Genomic DNA, 20,243 nt, shown 5'->3' on the forward strand with positions numbered 1-20,243 from the left:
CCAGTAGCTGTCTGGGTGGCCAGCTTCCACAAGGTGATTGCAACCCGCTTCTTCAGGGGAATGGCTGGCTGCAGGTGAGTGCCACATCTTTGGAGGGCGGGTGCGAGCCAGGCACAGAGCTCAAGGAAGGTGGCCTTGCACATTTCAGAGCTGTGCAGCTACTGCTGGTCATCCCATCGCTCCAGGACCAGCCGGTCCCACCAGTCCGAACTCGTCTCGAGCCTCCAAAAATGCCTCTGTACAATGGGGTGCGGCAGCCAGAGTGGAGCAGCCGCAGCCACAGAGAGGGTTCTGAGAAGGAGCTCGGGGTCCACGTCCACCAAGAAGAGGTAGGCAGCTGGCAGCAAATGCTGCAAGAACTGCAGCATGGCCATGTGGGGCCATCGCCTACCCAGGGGCATCTCTGGCTCCATAGCACACAACAGGAAAAAGCTGTTGCATTTCAAAAGAGAACAGGGCAACCACAGCAGCTACTGCTGAATCTTTGCTTTCCCTCAAAGAGCTCCACAAACAGGCAGCAGAAGCAGAGAAATGGCTGCCCAGGGGGGCCCCTTTAAGCACATGTCTCTGCAAGGCTCCGGCACCAACCCTCAGAAGCAACTAATGACCAAAAGCCCTGCCTGAAGTGGTTCTGGGTGGCCTTTTATGCAAGAGAGTATCCAATCAGTCTGGATGCTGTCTTGCGCAAAAGTACATTGCTTTTTTGACGCGCTTTTGTGTGTGGTGCTCTCTTGCACAAGACGTTTTTGTGGAAGATCTTCTTTTGCGCAAGAAGCCTGTAGTCTAGACATAGCCAGGGAGGTGGTGAGGAGGCATGGCCAGAGCACCCCATCAATGGTAAATGACTCATTTGGGTACCCTAACCAAATGGAGTTGATTATAACTGCTTTTCCTGTGTACACTAAGACATAGACCTGCAAAGAGATGGGTCCCTTGCCACTATAGCTGCATCCAGAATTTGATCACCTATTTATTTGAATAAATGGAAGATTAATTATATATCTTCACTGATGAGGAGATTAAACACTACAATATACTAGCAATGTGCTACAGATGTTGTCATTATTTGCTTCAAGGGACAGTAGTAGATGCAAGGCCAATGAAAAACTGGTTTGCGTGGTCTTTAGAGGGTAGACAGATGGGGTGGCAAATATATCAAAATGTGTACACATAGAAAAAATTTCACTAGGTCATATTCAAAGAATATTATTCTAGCTTTCATCATTGTTTTAAACAGAATCTTTGATTCCTTACTGCTAAATACACATTTGTGAAAGACAAATTAATAAATTGTAGCTTAAGACACATTGCAAAATAATTTGCTTACAATTTTAAAAAGTATTTAAATACCTTGAATAACCCCAAAGGTTACTTGGCCCTAAGAGTTGGTCAGATATGAGGTAGGTATTATGAGAAGATGAAATGAAATAATCACGTAATGGGTAGTTCATGTTTTGGTAAATTCTTCGGTGTTCTTTTCTATATAGCTCACACTCGTATGAGTTCATGTATCTTAAAAATCCTTCAAATGACATCTCATTTTTGTTCTTTGCTAAAAGTGAAAATAAAGAAAGCAAAAAAAATTATATTTGCAGCAGTCATCTTAAAATTACATTTCTAGCTATGTAATTTTCATGGCATTGATTTTTAAATGGTCTGATCTGAATATGTTAAAGTTCCTAGACCACAACTATTTCTTTCAGTTTTTAAATTAATCAGATATCTAAAGACAGTCATCAAATACTTGTGGTCCTAGAGTCAATAAACTTAGAGAATGATTTGAATTAGGTCTGATTTTATCATTCTAAGAACATAAAGAACCAAAGCTTTGTAAAATTCTCACTGTTCACATTAAAAAAAATAGCACTCCAATAGAAAGAAAAATGTTAATGATAATTTTTTTTTCGTGGGCCATACATCCACCAATCCAAGATAAGAGATTAATATCCTTGTCTGTGAAGAGCTCAGGAAAAGTCCTGCAAAGTGTCAGTCAGAAAAGGCTTGAATGATAATACAGCAGTCTAGAATTCCACTAAAAGACTTATTTTGCTAAACCGTGGAAAGAGAAATTAGTAAACAGCTAAAACATTACAATAACAGGGAAATGAATTAATATTCTCTTCCAAACAATTTCAAATCATAATAATATTAAAGATGATTTATAAATCACATTTACAAAATTCTCTCAATTGTAGCAAAATATGCCAACTGCTCCTGAACACCTAGGGATAACAAGTGCATTCAACATGTTGTTTAAAACTGATGTCATGTCAGGCAGTACCATTAAAATGGCAACTTTTGCTCCCATGTAATACCTAAGCCTGCATTACGCTTGTGGCAAGTGATATCATTTCAATCCCGGAAGTCCATTAGACTGGTGTTTCTCAACTACTGGTCCATGAACCGGTGCTGGTCACTACAAATTGAACTTCTCTGCATCAGGACTCTCTGGTATGGCAACATCCATGGTCCAGTCAGACCATTGGTGTTCCAGAACCAGAGAGTCCTGGTAGAGGGCTGGCAGTTGGAAGCCCTGCAGTGGGGCTGGAGCCCAACAGTGGAGCTGCCCAGCAGCAGGCCTGGGGCCTGGGAATGGGGCTGGGAGCCAAGCAGTGGGGCTGTCCAGCAATGGTGTCGGAGCCCAGCAGCAGCTGGAGTCCATCAGCAAGGCTCTGCCGCCTGGTGGCACAACTGCCTTGGGGAGCCAGGAGGCAGCAGGCCTGCCCAGCAGGGCCAGGAGCCTGGCAGTAGGGGAGCTGGCTGGCTGGGAGGCCAGAAGGAAGGCCATGGCTGGGGGGCGGGGCAAGGCAAGGAAGGGCCAGAAATAATCTCCCCTGGTCTGGCAAAATCTCTCATCCTAGACCAATTGCGTCTGGAAGGTACTAAATCACAGAGGTCCTGTCTGGTCCCAGATGAGGGATTTTGCTGGACCCAGGAGGTCCAACCTGTACATGGTTCAGGGCAGTCTCTGAGATCTCCCTAACAGAGCTTAGGAAGGCAGCAAGCCAATATCTGTGATCAAAAAGGCCAAGAAACATTGCACTGACTATTAAATGTGCTCTTAGCTGGTCTGTGACTTTGCAAACTTCTCACTGTAGTCTATCTGTGCTTTCTTAAGACAAATTTGACTAACAGTGTAATAGGATGATGAAAATGTTTTAAAGTGGTGAACTTATATACCCTGAATTGCAAACAAAAACATAAACACATTTATCTGAGCTATTAAGGTTCCAGGCCCAGAAATAAAGAATTACTTCTTAGGGACGCAATTATCAAACTGTAATATAAATTATGAATACAAATATTCTATCAGACTAACAATCCACTATAATTACACTGATTAAAGCTATAAAAATGGAACACTGAGTATTTTTAAGCAGTAGCACTTGTCTAGACTAAAACATTAATAGTGTTTTGAAATGTGTTTACACTTTACAAATATGATTTGGTATTTAATATAGATTAAGAGACTGATGTACACAGAGGCTAGAACTAAGGCTAAAAGGGGCATGGTCGTCCAGGCATGACATGGTTTCTATTATATACAGGTCTTAAAGTTTGGTTCAATGGATCTCAGCACCTTCAGGATAAAAATCGTTGCAGCGCCCCTGCTGATATATAAAATGATATTGTGCAGACCTAGGATAGGTCAGATGTTACAAGGCTATACAGCCCACTGAAAGATGTATATTAAATCTTCCAGTATGAGAACCTTCGATGTAGGGCCTCAAGTAGTAGAAGTTGATGATATGAGTAGGGCTGGACAATGTAGAAAAGGGGTGGGCAAATACCAGTCCACGGGCCACTTCTAGTCCCCTGGGGATTGTGTCTTGGTCCACGCAGCTTCCTGAAGCTGCTATTAGCCAGGAATGGCAATCAACCACCACCGAGAGCCGCAATTGCCAGTACCTGCAGAGGAGCAGGTAAATATTACCGGCAGCACCCCCACCTCTTTATTGCTCACCCCTCATGTAGAACCTAAAAATAACAGTTTATTTTGAACTAAAAAAGCACTGAACCTGCTTCTCTGTAAAACAATTATTGCAGATGATTTTACTGAATTTTTACAGTTCAGAGAATTTGGTAAAAATAGTCAGTTTCCAGTTAAGCAAAAAATAAATCAGAAGGCAAATCCAAAAAGGCACCAATCCATAACGACAGTTAATTCTCTGGACAAGAATTAAGAGAAAGGCAAATCTAAAATATTTGAAATTATTGTTTTATTATACCAGAAGAGAGACACCAGAGAAAAGTGATTTTTTTTCTCTAAATTGTGTTTGTGATGACATTTGATGGACAAACTGAAGTGCTCCGTCAATGTGTTTTGCTTAAGTACTGTTATATGTCAATTTTGTTTGACGAGCTAATTATGTAACTTTCATTAAAATCAGTGCTAATTGTAGACACTCAGCACATCCGTCAATTTATCTTTGTATTGCCCAAGACATTATTAAGATGTAATTTGTGAAGTATTTATTTCGCCACGTGAAAATTTATCTAATGCCTTTCACATCTACAAAATAGAAGTTTTAATGTCATGAAATCTCTTCTAATACATTCTTGTCATGTTTTCTCTTTAATATTTTTATGCTACAGGAAACATCCCAATTTAATTGGGACCACCTACATAGGATATCAGATTTGATTGTTACTCTTATCTCAGAGCCACTATACGGTTACTATCTTGCAACACTGCCATCATGGTCTTATTCAGTATCTATGCTTATACCTTCCAGGTGCATCCTACTAGTGCTAGTAGCCCTTCTGAATAGAGAGAAGTGAGACACATACAAACCCAAACTCCTTACTGGTGCACTTGAACCAGCTCCCACACATGGACAGGAAGACATTACAACGCTCTAAACAGGCTCCCATATCCCTTGGAAACCAACTGGTCCACATTAAAACATTAATTAAAAATAAGTAAAATGCAAAAATGCAGACATAATTAATGAAATATGCTGCATGTGTTATTTGAACATTAGGATCCCTAATATAGAATTTTAAAAATAAGAGACATCATGATCCTGTATCCCCACATAAGGAGAAAAAGGGCTGTCTGGAACTCAGGAGAAAGTTCTGCTATAAGAGCAGACAGTGGTGGATATAGGGCTGGGCAAGCGGGGCGTCTGCCCCGGGCCCCACGCTTCAATAGTCCCCGTGCATGCGCTAATTCCTGTTGGCTGTGGCCATGGCACATGCGTGAATTTGTGCTGCTCTGGGCCCCGCGGTGCTGCCCTGGGCCCCGCAGCACTCTCATCCACCCCTGAGAGCAGATGTAATATGGCATTAGCATTTTCTCTGCTGCTACTCTTGTTCCTTCCTACTCCTTCCCATGGTGGTTGTCAATGTATTGCCAAAACAGGTTGAACCTCCCCACTCTGGCACCTTCAGGTCCTGACCGGTCCCAGATGAGGGATTTTGCCAGACCAGGGAAAGTCATTTCTGCTCCCGTCCCAGACCTCCCCTCCTCCTGATCCATGGCCTTGCTGCCAGCCCCCCCTGCCATTGGCCCCTCAGTGCAAGGCTCACAGCCCCACCATGGCAACCCCGCTGCAGAAAACACAGGCTCCCGGCTGTGTGGGGAAAGCCCCTCTGCTGAGTTTCAGCTGAGCAGTGCTGCTGCCTCTCAGCCGCACCAGGCATCTTCACTGGGAAGCCCCACCCCTGGGTTCCTGGCCCTGCTGCCAGGCAGTCCTGCGGTTGGGCTCTCAGCCCCATGGGGAAGCCCTGCTACCTCCTAGTCCCACTGCAGAGCTGAATCGCTGGGCTGCAGTGGGGCTGCAGTGGGGCTGCTGGTTGTGCTGTCAGGCAGCCTCACTGCTGGGTTCCCAACCCCACCACTGGGCAACCCCACTGCTTACTGGTCTTGCCCGGTAGTTTCACTACCAGGAGGCAGCCCCGCAACTGGGCTCTAGCCCTTCGGGCAGCCCTGCTGCCTCCCTTTCCCCACAGTGTCACTACAGGGAGGTGGCCCTGCTGCTGGGCTCCCAGTTTCACTGCCCCAGGACAGCCCCGTTACTGGGCTCCAGCCCCGCTGCAGGGCTCCCAGCCACCAGCCCTCCGCGGGACTCTCTGGTCCTGGAACATCCCTAGTCCTTCTGGACCAGGGATGTTGCCGGACCAGAGAGTCCTGGTTAAGAGAGGTTCAACCAGTATTTTAAAAGTGTAAAAGAGATAATCTAGATAATAGTATATCAGATAGCTTAATATGGCTTCTAGGTAAAACAATGGAATAATTAATCTGAGACTCTGATAATAAATAATCAGAGGCTAAAATATAATTAATGCTACTCAGCTTGGTTTCATGGAAGGTAGATTTTTGTCAAGCAAATCCGTGAACTTTTTTATGATAGGATTAAAATCCTGTTTGGGAAAAGTATGTTTGTTGTGAATAGTAAACTTGAATTTCTCTATAGCACCACAAAGACTGGTGGGATAGTAAATAACAAGGATGAAAAGTTACTGTTACAGATTGATCTAATCACCTAGTTAAATGGTCACAAATCCAATACAATTTGTTTTAGTACAGACAAATGCAAGATAATGAATCCAGGAAAAAATAATATAGGTTAAACATACAGCCTGGGAGACTATTTTGGAAAGCAGGGATTCAGAAAACGGGGTCATAATGGATAATTGCTTCTACATGATCTCCAATTGCAATGCTTTGGCAGGAAGGGCTAATGCAATCCTTAGATGTCTCAAAAGAGGAATGTCAAATAAATGTAAGGAAATGTTTTCACCTATGTACACAGCATTGGTAAGACCATGACAAAAACAGAGGCTATGTCTACACAGCAGCATTATTTCGGAATAACTGACCCTATTCTGAAATAATAAAGAACATATCTACACTGCAAGCCATTACTTGTAAATAATGGCAAGCTGGAGGAATTCTTACTCCAATTCCTGTAACTCTTATTTTACAAGGAGTAAGGGAAGTTGAAGGAAAAGTGTTCTTTTTTCAACTTCCTGCTGTGTAGACAGCTCCAAAAGCCAAATTAAGCTATTTTGACTTAAGATATGCAGTTGACATAGCTCAAGTTGCATAGCTTAATTTGACTTTTGTTTTGCTGTGTAGATGTGCCCAGAGTGTCCAGTTCTGGTATCCACACTTCAAGAAGGATATGGAAATACAGGAGAGAGTTCAAAGGATAGCCAGCATCTGGAAAACAAACCTTATAATGTGAGGCTTAAATAACTCAATTATTCAAAAAAGGAGGATGAGAAATGACTTAATCATTTTACACAGGTGCACAGAGAGCAGTGTAGATGCATCCTGAGAGAAGATTATATATTTTTCTAATTATAAATAGATGATAAAAAATAAAAAGATGTGATTTTTTTTCCAAACTATGTTTTAATCCATGTTGTGGTAAAGACTCTATGGACTTTTTATGTATAGAGTCAGCTGGATGCTCAAGATAGTCCCATGTGGCCCTGGAGTCTGTAAATCTAAGGGTTCCCCTTTTAATTCCCTCCTTTCATGGGCTTTGTGAAGAATAGAATTGATTCTATGTTGTCCTAAACCTGCTCATAGCACTTGTAGTTCTGTATAATTAGTTACTATAATCTAATCTCATGCTTCAGAGCTTCAGATGGTTGCCTGTAGAGATCAAGATGATTTTTTTCTTAATGTATGTTTGTAATCTGGCAGGTGGGGGGGGGGTTATCTTCCTTTCAAGCATCAGAGATCAGACACAGCAAGATATGGAATACTTGTGTAGGTGGAAGCTTGGGGGCTCTATCTTAGATTCCTGAGTGATGTATTTTGCTTAGAGCGGTTGATTAATCACAGTTAACTCATGCAATTAACTCAGAAAATTAATCAGTATTAAAAATAAATTGTGATTAATTGCTGTACAATCGAATGTCAATTGAAATTTATTACCTATTTTGTCTTTCTGCATTTTCATGTGTATTGGTTTCAATTACAACACAGAATACAAAGTGAATAGTGCTCAATTTACATCATTATTTTTATTACTATATATGCACCGTAAAAATAATAAAATAGTATTTTTAGTTCACCACATACAAGTATAGTAATGCAATCTCTTTATCATGAAAGTGCACCTTCCAAACATAGATTATTTTTTGTTACATAACTGCATTCAAAAACAAAGCAATGTAAAACATGAGAGTCTAAAAGTCCTCTTAGTGCTACTTCTTGTTCAGCTAATTGGTAAAACAAATAAGATATAATGCTGTCTGCTTCGTATTTACTGTGTCACCCGAAAATGAGAACAAATATTAATTTGGCATTTTTGTAGCTGGCACTGCAAGGTATTTATGTGATGATAAGTTAAACAATTTTAGCCATTTCATAGTTCAGCCACCATTCCAGAGGACATGTTTCCATGTGGATGACACTCATTAAAATAATGCATTAATTAAATTTGTGTATGAACTCCTTGGGGGGAGAACTGTATGCCTTCCTCTCTGTTTTACCTACATTCTGCCATAGACTGCAGATTTGACACAATGCAAAGGAAGTACCATCATGAATCTTTAGCACATCTGGCACAAAAATATCTTGCAATACCAGCTATAAAAGTGCTATGTGAATGCCTCGTCTCACTTTCAGGTGACATTTTAAACAAGAATCTGGTAGCATTATCTCCTGCAAATGTAGAACAATTGGCTGAACAATAAGTAGAACTGAATGGATTTGTAGGCTGTAAACTTATAGATCATTTTATTTTTGAATGCAGTTATTTTTGTACATAACTCTGCATTTGTATGTTCAGCTTTCATGATAAAGAGATTGCACTACAGTATTTCTTTTGGGTGAATTGAAAAATACTATTTCTTTTGTTTTTTACGGTGTTAACCTTGTAACACTTTGTATTCTGTGTTGTAATAGAAATCAATGTATTTGAAAATGTAGAAAACATCAAAAAATATTTAAATAAATGGTGTTACACTATTGTTTAGCAGCATGATTAATCACATGATTAATCCCAATTAATTTTTTTATCACGTAACAGCACTAGTTTTTCTCACAGGCTCAGAATATAAATGATCACCAGATTTGAGATCAGGAAGGAATTTTCCCTGGTCCAATTGTTAGAGATCTTACAGGGCATGCAGTCCCTAGGTTTAATTGATTACGTGAAACCTAGATGTGCTTCATGTAATCAATTCCCTGCCATAGCAGGGACCTTGGGCACTGATGGCATCTTGGTCTGTTCTTTCCTCTGCCTGTGAAATACAATCTGAACTTCTGAAGACTAAAATGTTTTAGTTAAATAAAGTCATTGTGTTCAACATAGAGATATTTGGGTGAAGTTTGGCCTGTGAAATACAGGAGAGCAGATCAAACAATCTAATGGTTCCTTCTGGCCTTCAGCTCCATGAAACATCAATTTCTTATGCAGTTCTGCCCAATGTAAGAAAGCAATTTCTCCCCAATTCACAAGAGACCTCCTGCTTACCATCTATTGTTGAAAACACCACTTTTATATTCTTCTATTTTAAAATATCACTGATCTAGTTTTACCCAGGGTTATTCTGAAGTTTTCTGTTTTCTTGTACTATCTGGATTCCATAAGAGCATCCTTTCCTTATATATAAGGATTTGCTGTTACTACTATCCTGGCTGGAACCACTGAGTGATATCTGCTTTAAAATCGGAGATACTATTTGATGGTTAGTGGAAGTTTTGTATTCATCGTCTCCTTGAAACAAGAAGATTTGTCCATAAGTTATTAATGTCATTTGATTTCGAAAGGCACTTTTGCCATGTGGTATTATTAATTTAATTATACATAAAGAACCCCTTGATGATGGCTGTGTTGGGCATGCATATCTCTAGTTATAAATGATTCCACAACACTATTATCATCTCCTTAGTCTAACTATTCTTACAATTAAAATGTTTTTCTTAATGCCTAACTTTTTTTCCCCTGAGGTAGTGTTAGGCTGCAATCCTGTAAATGACAGTATATAGAAAGACTGCTGTGCCAATGTGTCACCCCACTAAATTTAGTGGAGCTATGCACAAGCACACCCATCAGTCTGCATGCCGACAACTACAGAATGACCATTACTTCTTGTTCCATGCTTTTTCACTTGTGTGAATAATTGATCTGTCCTCTTCATAGTTTTCCTGTATAATATTCCATCAGGTATTTCCTGGTAGTTTTCATATATTGTCTATCACAAGCAGATTGGGGATCATTCGTTATATAATTCCCTCACAAATCTTATTTTAAAAATCTCTGTATATTATTCCTGGCTGGTGAATTCTCTGCAATGTGTCTTTTTAAATATATGATACCCAAAACTGACCATAGTACAAAATGAAGTAGAAGAATTAGACCGGCTTGTGTTACAAATGATGGACCAAATTCCAGACATCCTCTAGTGCAAAAGTGGGCTCAGTTCTTGTCCATCACTGCAGTCAACAGATCTATTTGGGTGGTGCTCCAATGGCATAAAATCTGGTGTAGTATAATGGAATCTATGTCCAATTTGAGGTCTTGGAAGAAGTGCCTGCTGAGTGTGTCTCCAGTCACATGCTGAACTCCTGGAAGATAGGTAGCTATGATAATTATGTTTGTGTATTTACCCATTCCAAAGCTTGACAGCCTCTGTGCAGAAGGAGATAAATGTTGCCCCCCTTGTTGGTTGATACAGAATGTGCATGATATGTTGTCCATTATAATCTTTATGTGTTTGCTCCTGATTATTGGCAAAATTGGAGATAGGAGTGTCTAACTTCCTTGAGTTTCAGGAGGTTTTTATGAAATATGGTCTCTTGAATCATTTAGTGCTGCCCACCCCAGTAGGGGTGCATCCATCATTAGGTTGACCATTGGAGAAGAACATGCAAAGGGAACTCCCGAACAAACACCAACGGTCTTTTCACCAGCTGAGATAGCCCTTAACAAAGGGATCTATGAGTATGTCTACACTACAGTGTTATTTCGAAATATCTTATTTCAAAATAACGCATCTAGACACAAAATGCATTTCGAAATAGCATTTTGCTATTTCGAAATAGCGCGTCCACACTGATAGGATGCTGAATCTCATTTAAGGCCATCTGGAACTGGTTCTGGCAGGGCATCAGGTCAAGAGTTACCTGAGACCTGTGCTTAAAGGGACCCCCCCCCCAAACAGCTGGTTCTAAGATTTCCCTGCTTGCTTGCCTACCTCACTGAGGGACAGCAAAGCATTGTTTTCTCTGCGTGATCTGGTTCCCCTCACTCAGGACACCACGGCACTCCACAGCATGGAGCCGGAGCCACCCCGGCCACTCTGGTGCTTTTCCTGGACATGTTGCTGCAAGCTTGGCAGCACATTCTGCAGGCAGTAACAGTCTCCCTGGTGTGCCCCACTGGGGGCTCGTGCCTCATTCCTCCCTCACGTCCTTCCACTTACCCCTCCCTAACCCCCCTTCCTGCTGTACAATAAAAGACACGTGTTCATTACAACAAAGCCTCTTTATTGAACAAAACTGAGGTGAGACTGGGGGAAAGAAGGTGTGAGAGGAGAGGAGGGAGGGTGGGAGAGGGGAGGGGGAAACCTTGGAGGAGGGAGCTGGTAGGGGGAGGCAAGGGGAGGAAGGGAGAGGAGAAGCTCAGGGCTCAGGGTTGGGGGGTCTCACCAGCCCAACTGTCTCCCAGTACTGTGGGTGTGGGGAGGGTGGGGAGGAAGAAGCAGGAGGGGGAGAAGGAGTGGGAGGAGGAGCGGTAGCTGGGGAGACAGCAGGAGCTGGAGCAGCAGGAGGCAGCAAGCTCTGCCTCAGGGTCGATGACCACCTGGGGTGCATGGACTGTCCTGCCCCCCAGGATGTGGTCCATGGCATCAAAATAGGGGTAAGCGGTCTGGGTCTGGCCCTGGTTGGGAGCTGCCCCCTGTGGCCCTAGTATACACCTGCTGCAGCTCCTTTATTTTCATGTGAACCTGCTCCTGGGTTTGTATGTGGCCTCTGGTGGCCAGGCTGGCAGACATCCGACTGTAGACGGTTGTGTTCCTCTGTTTAATGCGGAGATTATGGACATTTAGAGGTATCCGCCCAAACCTGAATTAGGTCCCTGATCTCCGCACTGGACCAGGCAGGTGCCCGCCTTTTCCAGCCCCTGGCAGGCTCCTGGGAGCTGGCAGACTGGTCCTGGGGAGCAGTGGGGGGCTGGCTGGCACTAGCTGCCTGGCTCATGCTGGGGCCACTGGGTCAGGTGCAGTGACTGCTGGCTCTGGGCTGGCAGGTTTGAAGATGACACAGGCACTGTGGCCAGAGTCTACCCCTTTAAGGACTCCAGGAAGAGAGGGAGAGAGAGGAGATTTCTTGGTAGTGCCCAGAGTGGCCACCAGGGTACCCTGGGAAAGGCTGGAGGCCCCCTATTTTGAAATAAGCATCTGCACAGCGCTTATTTCGAAATAGCAATTTTGAAATTGGTACTATTCCTCATGGAATAAGGTTTAACTTTTGCACGATGGTCAGCATGGATATTTGAATGTTCAGTTGTAGGCCCAACAGGAGGAAAAGATCTATGGCTTCAGAAGTTACCTGTGAAGTTAGTTCCAGGAAGCAGCCTTTTGACAGCCAATTATCCAGGTAAACACCAAAACTACTTTTCTATGCACATGACTTTTGAAAAGACCCTCAAGACAGTTGACAGTCCAAAGGGGAGCACCTTGTGCTGAAAGTGGTCTGACTGACAGTAGCACATTGGAAACATTTGTGAAAGGGGTGGATCACAATATGAAAACATGCATCCTGAAGGCTGAAGGGTGAAAACCAATCTCCTTAACCATGTGATAGAATTATTGCTGCAAGTGTCACCATATTGAATTTTTGTTCCTTCATGTAAGTGTTAAGTCTCCAAACTAGGCTGGGTTTCTAACTGCTATAATTTTTAGCACCATGAAATATCTGGAATCTGTGCTGCATAGAAACCAGTTCTATAGCACTCATGTGCAGGAGAGAATGCATTTCTTGATGAAGCACGCTTCAGTGCAAGGGATCTGAAGGGGGATAGTTCAATGAAAAAGAGAAAAAGTACCCTGTGGAGATTGTTTCCAAAATCCACTTGTCTGTAGTTATAAATTCTCAAGACTTTCTCAAATGGTAAAATTGGTCATTGAAGGCAGATGAATTTCTATAGCTGCTAAAGATGAGGATGGTAAATCAGACTCATAACCACCCGATGAGAATTGGTACTTGGAGATGGAAGGCTCTGAGGTCAAAGACTAAGTGAAAGGTTTCCTTCTCTGTCTTTTGTGTTGCAGTTCATATGATCTCAGTGGTTGGGAACTGGCCAGAATGGGATCTCTAAGACATCTTGGATTCGGTAAATCTTCCTTAATGAGAAGGTGTATAGGTCCCAAGAGAATGCAAAGTAGCCCTGGAGTTCTTTAATGTGCACAGAGGTTCATCTGTACTGTAAGCAAATATCTTAGAACCATCACAGGGAAGGTATTTAGTATCTTCTTAGGCACACTAGGGTGTGTCTAGACTACAGGGTTTTGTCGACAAAAGTGGACTTTTGTTGACAAATCTATACCTGCGTCCACACTGCCTTTGAGTTATGTCGACATAACGTCGACAAAACTCAGCAGTTTTGTCGATGTATGTAAACCTCATTCTACGAGGAATAATGCCTTTTATCGAAAGAGTTCTGTTGATAGAAGGCCTTATTGCATCTACACTGTCCTTTGTCGGCTTGCTTTGTCGACAGAACTGGATGTAGTCTAGACGCTCTTTGTCAACAGAAGCTTTGTCAACAGTATCTGTCGACAAAACCCTGTAGTCTAGACATACCCCTAGAGAGCAGAAGCTATGAGGCCCTTCTCATAATAACTGCTGTAGAGATTGAACAGTCAACTGTGTTAGCAGCAACAAAGGGGCTTGCCGTAATGTTCTGGTGGGCAGCTGGCCTTCTCTAATAATTGCCTGGATTTCCTCTTTATGCTCGGCCTCTAGATGCTCCACAAAATAATTCAGTTTAGTGTAACTTGTATAACTATTTAGCCATTAACCCTTGGTAGTTTGCAACTCTGAATTGCAAAGAGACTGACAAATACAATTTTTTACCAACAGGTCCCGACACTTATGATCTTTCTCATAGCGTGACAGGTTACTCCTACATTAATGGCATCAACTACCAAAGGATTAGGAAAAATATGAAAAACTCTGAGCTATCTGTTGAAGCACTTCTTATCGCATTCTAGGTAGAACTGTAGCCAGAGTGTGCCGGATATGCCTCATAGTGTCCAGAAGGGCTTCATCGATAGGCAAGCCTATGCAGACAGATGAAGCTGTATGGAAAATGTCAAGCATCTTATGATGTGATTCTTATTATGTGATTCTTTAACCTTCTTGAGAAGGATCTGCAACAAGTCAGCAATTTTCTTGACCAGATCTTGAAACTGTTTAAAATCATCCAGTAAGGATGCAGGAGGGGGCATAACTGCTTTATCGAGAGATGAGGTTATTGGGAGGAGAGACCTCTACATCAGCTCCTGTGATTCAGGTTTCCTAGAGGTGGAGGCTATCTATCACTGTAACAGATGGTGCTCAAAGTCTTTGAGAATTTCTAGCAATATGCTGCCCAAGGCCCCCATTATAGCTGTGGAGGTGATGCATAAGGCATAGGAGGGAACACTCATGAGTGCTCATGCCAGTGAGATCACAAATAACATGTCAGAAACTTCTGGAAGGTCTCTACAGGGATGAGGTAGAAAGCCCTGTACCAATATTTGGTAGACCAAGGCAAGGTCTTCATCAGAATCTTCTTCCTCTGATTCACTCTGAAAAGATGGAGCACAAGGAGAAATCTGAGGTGAAGCAGTCAGTACTGGGCATATTTCTGAAGATTCCAATGGCCTCAGCACCAAAAACATGTGTGAGCCGAGCAGTTATAAGTTGAGTGTTCCAGGTACAGCCACCTCTTAGGGGAAATTAAACTCCCGCAGTATGAAGCACTCTGTCATTACCATGTCCTTAGCCTACACCAAAGTAATAGTGGCTGAGTGAGCTGGTATCGGGAGTATGGGCCACAGCAAGGGTGGCACAGTTGGAATGCGAGTTTGCTTCTTCAGGGCTGAGTGAGCAGAAGAAGAGCTCTTCTTGTTGCCTCCATTCATGGCCTGATACTTCGCAGTCTATCGGTTTAGCACTGTGCTTGGTACCTGAGGAACCCACAGGTTTGAGAGTATTCAACAGGAGACAAGATGCTGCTGAAGTCTCTAGAGTCATCAGAGATCATAATTTTTGAGGTAGATTTCCTACCTAGAGAGTTCAAGAACAATTCTTATAACAGGAATCTTGGATCTTCTTCCAAAATGCCTTTGAGGAGTGCAGCTCAGAGACTAACTAAATTAGCATATGTACTCGGAGATCAGCATACAATAGGTCTCCAGGCCTGGGTCTGAAGCAGGCACTACAGGCTCTCTATTCTGAGAAGTTTGATCTCCCTGTTTTTCTGGCTCTAGATTTCAACGCCAGACAGAAATTACACTTCTAGGCATGATGAAATTTACAGTTAACATTTGAAAGCAGGAGAACTGGGTACATCCTTCATAGTGGACTATCTAATCTATTTATGATGGGATCAATATCCCACACAGACCCTGAAAGAGTTAACATGGGCCTGAGGGGTCAATTAGGGTATTTGGCTGTCTTGGATGGACAACAGGCTCACTGAAGAATAGGCTCATCTGAGCTGGAGAAGGCTAGGTTATAAAGCCAGGACACCAAGTTTGAATCTGCTGAAGAAGCAGTGGCTTGCATCTTGAAAAGGGACAAGATAGGGGGTGGTGTTGTATTAATTTATATGAAATACAGAGTCCCAAAAATGTTAACATAACCTAGTCACTGTCCAACATTCAACAGTGTTAAACAAGGTCTGGGGTTTAATATACCACAATTACAGCCTACCAGGGCAAACACATCATTAAACACTCTTTTCGCCTTTTTATTAAAGATAAAGAGGAAAAACAGGAAAAAAATAGTAAAAACTTTTGAAATGCAAAGTATTGCATAAGGCTTTTATGTTAATATCATCTCTTGGCCCCATTCCCTTTCGCTGGGGAGAATTTTTAAAAGGAAAATTCCCTTCCTTGTTTTACATTCTCTTAGGGTATGTGTACACTACCACCCTAGTTCGAACTACGGTGGTAATGTAGGCAACCGGAGTTGCAAATGAAGCCCGGGATTTGAATTTCATTTGCATATTGCCGGGTGCCGCCATTTTTAAATGTCTGCTAGTGTCGAACTAGGGTGGTAGTGTAGACATACCCTAAGATAGTATCAAAGATGGTGATACCTCGCCTTTTGGGGAAAGGAGACTAAAGTCAGGACTATGCTTACCGTGCCAGAGACTGATCTTCTGACATTCGATTTAGCAGATCTAGTAAGGACCCGCTAAATCGAATGCTAAGGGTGTCCTTGGTTGGCATCAGTACTCCTCAATTCATGAGGGGTAAGGGAAGTTGCCAAGAGCATTTGTCCCCATCAACCTCCCACTGTGGAAATGGTGCCAAGCTCAGCTAAAGATACATCAACTCCAGCTATGTTATTTACGTAGTTGGAGTTGTGTACCTTAAGCCGACTTTCTGGGTGTAGTATAGACCTGGCTGTATCTAGAGATGCATACCTTAATCCGGGTATAATATAGACCTGGCCTAAAGTGATGGGTTCCCTCCCCAGATATCACCTAGAACTAGGGTACCACTGAGTCCCCTGACCCATTGGCCTGGGCTCCCTCTCATGCTGTACTGCTGTGACAAGTTGCAAAGCCTTTCAGACTGCACTTTCACCAGCATGCACAGTAGCAACACTCCCAGCTGCAATCAGTGCCGGACCGAGCCATAGTTGCACCCCGGGCAGCGGGCACGCGGCACATGCGCGGCTCCGCCCCCAGGCACGCAGCGCCCCTTACCACTTCAATCAGGCACCCCCCCCATAGGTTGGCGCCCTGGGCAGCTGCCCGGCTAGTCCCCCGCCCCTTAATCCGGCCCTGGCTGCAGTTACACACAGGCTATCTAACCACCAGCTTCATAGCCTGCTGAGATCCCAGAGCAGTATCATCCTGCCCTGGTCGAATATGGCCAGTATATGGATTTAATATCTGATTCACTTCTCTCTCAATGTGAAGAGAACAATGCACTCCTGTGGTAACCAAGCAGAGATTTTCCTCAAGAACGCTAATCAAAGTTCACTAGTTTAGATTAAAACATAAAAAATAAGTTTATTAACTACAAAAGAACAGATTTTAAGTGACTCTATGTGATAGCAAAACACAAACAGAGCCTAATGTACTAGATAGGAAGGATATGAATTAGCAAATTCTCACACTGAGTGATAAATAGGCTAGCATATTCTTAAGGCACAAGCTGCCTTGGCTTTGCAGCTTGGGTTTCCCAGGTTCTTCTTCGAGCAGTGTCCCATGGGTGCTCCACTGTAGGTGTCGGGCTTGTCCCGGCGCTGCAGATCAGAGATCTTTTCTAGCCGTAGTCTGCCGGACCACGCATGCACGAAGTACAGCTCGTGGCTTTTCGCGCCGTTTGAGCGTTGATGGTCCGGCTCCCGCCAGTTCCTCCTGACCGTCCTCGGCCGCGGACGGATTAACGTCTCTCTCGTGAACCCTGTTCACTAACACAGAGAGAGATCACCAATAATTATTATATACATAGTTTAAAAGTTATAGTTATAATTCTTCCTATAGTTAATAGTTCTAGTCGTTAAAAAAAAAATCTTTCTCTTCAGTAGTTAGTTTATTCTTCTCAAATGCCGGGATTCAAGAAGTGAGGCAAATGCCATGAGGCAATACCTGCCTCTGATGGCCATTCCCTGTGCATTAGGTGCCTCGGGGAAAGCCACATACCCCATAAATGTCCCCATTGCTCCAAGCTGACAGCCAGAGCAAGACGGGACAGGGACATGCGCCTAAAGATCCTCTTATTTGACAAAGCTCTACAACCCGAGGCCAAACAATCTAAGGGGCATGCAGAGCAAACTAAAAAAATGAAGAGGAAACCATCTCCAGCGCGATCCCTTCCACTCTCAAGATCGGGTGCAGGTGACAAGCCAGGGACATCAACGGCACCGCCCGCAAGCGTTGTGGTGGCGCCTAAAGACAGCCGGAGTAAGTCGGCTCTGAGCCCTTCTATATTGGGCTCCACTGTCTCAGCAGTTCCCTCGGTCTCCAAACCGCTTCCAGGGACTTCCACGGCTTCGAGAACCGCTGCCGGCACGGAACGTTCCCCGGCACAGAGCCGCTCCCCAGCACCGAGCCGCAGCCGCTCCCCGGCACGCAGCCGCTCCCCGACACCGAGACGCTCCCCGGCACGCAGCCGCTCCCCGGCACCGAGATGCTCCCCGGCGCAGAGACGCTTGTCCAAGCTGCCTGCGGAGCCAAGCCATTCCTCAGTGCAGGAGCATACTTCGGCACTGGCTCATTCTAGACGATCACCAAAACAAACACCGAAACCTTTGACAAGGCGACGCTTGGTAACTCCTGAACATCCTCCTTCTACATGGTCGGCACCGAATTGATCATCGCCGCCCATGAAGCAACAAAAGCTTAAACGTTCATTGGCACCTGAGCGTTCCCCGTCATCGAGCGTACCGGCACCGAGCCATCCTTCAGCACCAGAAGGATCGTCACATCACAGGCTTCCCTTAGAAGGACGTCCACCGGCACCGCGGCGGCCTTCTCCTTTGAGACGATCCCCAGAACTGAGACAATCATCGGTGCCGAGACAATCAACTGTGACGACGCGGACCACCTCGGCACGGACTTCTCCAATACCAGTGGAGATAATTCCTCACTCTATGCTTTCCACTCCAACTTCCTCTCCACCGGAACAGTTGCTGGCACCACCTGCCCATACATCTAGGAGATTATCTTCTTTCTCACCAAGTCCTGAGTTCTCTCCTGAAGTATGTTCACCATCTCCGGCGTACTCTGAATACTCTCGTACTGGCCAAATCTCGCCACAATCCGGTCATTCCTACCACCATGATCGTCATTCACCCAGTCGCAGCACATATTACAGAGGAAGGTCACGATCACCAAGATCGCCCGCGTTTTCAACCCATTCGGGATATTCCAGGAGATCCCGTCATTCCACGTCGCCCTACTATCACCATAGGTCATCCTCTCATCAGCACCGGTTCCCTCAAACCTCTCTCGTTCAAAAGCACCACGCTCCCCCTGCCCCTTCAAGGCCACCAACTCCCTCCGGGTCTCCTTCTCACACCGGACAACCTCTTCCTGTTCGGGATCCCGAACCTGATCAATCACCCATGCATCGATGCAGTTTTTCAAGGAGACACCTACCATCGGACGACCTACGCCAATTTCAGGAGCTGTTTAAGAGAGTGGCGGAGAGTCAAAACGTGCAGCTGGGGGACGTGGAACAAAAACAACACCATCTCCTCCATAATATCAAACACACTCACCAGCCCATTCTTGAAATTGCGGACGATATTTGGCAGCAACTTCGACAACTAGGCCAAGCTTGTACCGCTGCTTCAACATCTTCCAGAGGCAAAACGAGACATTTTAAAGGCTGTAATACAAGAGGGCTACGCAGCCTCTGGAACGCCTTACATATTGCCCTGGATACAGCTGACGCTGCAGTGCGCACGACTGCTACAATTGGTCGTTATGCGCAGAGCATCCTGGCTGCAACAGTCCTCTGCTCCCAAAGACCTCTTCTCGAAGGTCAAGGACCTACCCTTTGACAGGCAGAATCTCTTTACTGATAAGACTGACCAACTTCTGCACTCGGGGAAGGACTCCAGAACCACTTTAAAAACACTGGGCATGTACACTCCTCCATATCGTAGAAAACGATATACCCCCTACCAAAGGCAGAGGCCCCCCCATGACAATCTCCTCAGTATAGGCCTCAAGACCAACAAAGAGGTAGACAGCGGCAACAGCGGAGACGCCTGCCGCCCAAAGCAACTTCCCAACAGGGTACCAGACAGCAAGTTTGATGCGTCACTCGAGGGGTTGAGAACCATTCCCATCATTACCATTCTGAGTGCTACGAAGGCGATATTTCACCACTGTCTGAGGCCGTACCTCCATCGATGGGCCTACATCACCACCGACAAATGGGTCCTTCAGACAATTCGCCTTGGTTACACCATCCCATTCACGTCGCTACCCCAACCATCCCCCCCACCCCGCCCTGTCCCTTTTCAGGAACCCATCTCACGAGCTCTTGCTCAGGCAAGAAGTTACCCATCTACTCGCTGTCGGAGCAATAGAGCC

At 44.3% G+C, this 20,243-nt stretch overlaps 1 protein-coding gene across 1 annotated transcript in view; it reads right to left on the bottom strand.

Moving 5' to 3' along the window:
• Positions 1–20,243, bottom strand: part of PLCZ1 (phospholipase C zeta 1) — a 118,786-nt gene that overhangs the window by 66,122 nt on the left and 32,421 nt on the right. Inside the window, exon 4 of the mRNA XM_075897749.2 lies at positions 1,351–1,552. Coding sequence (XP_075753864.1) covers positions 1,351–1,552 — 202 coding nt within the window. The remainder of the gene's footprint in view (positions 1–1,350; positions 1,553–20,243) is intronic.

The sequence above is a fragment of the Pelodiscus sinensis genome, chromosome 1, assembly GCF_052426305.1.
Source record: "Pelodiscus sinensis isolate ZL-2025 chromosome 1, ASM5242630v1, whole genome shotgun sequence".
In the NCBI taxonomy this organism is placed as follows: Eukaryota; Metazoa; Chordata; order Testudines; family Trionychidae; genus Pelodiscus; species Pelodiscus sinensis.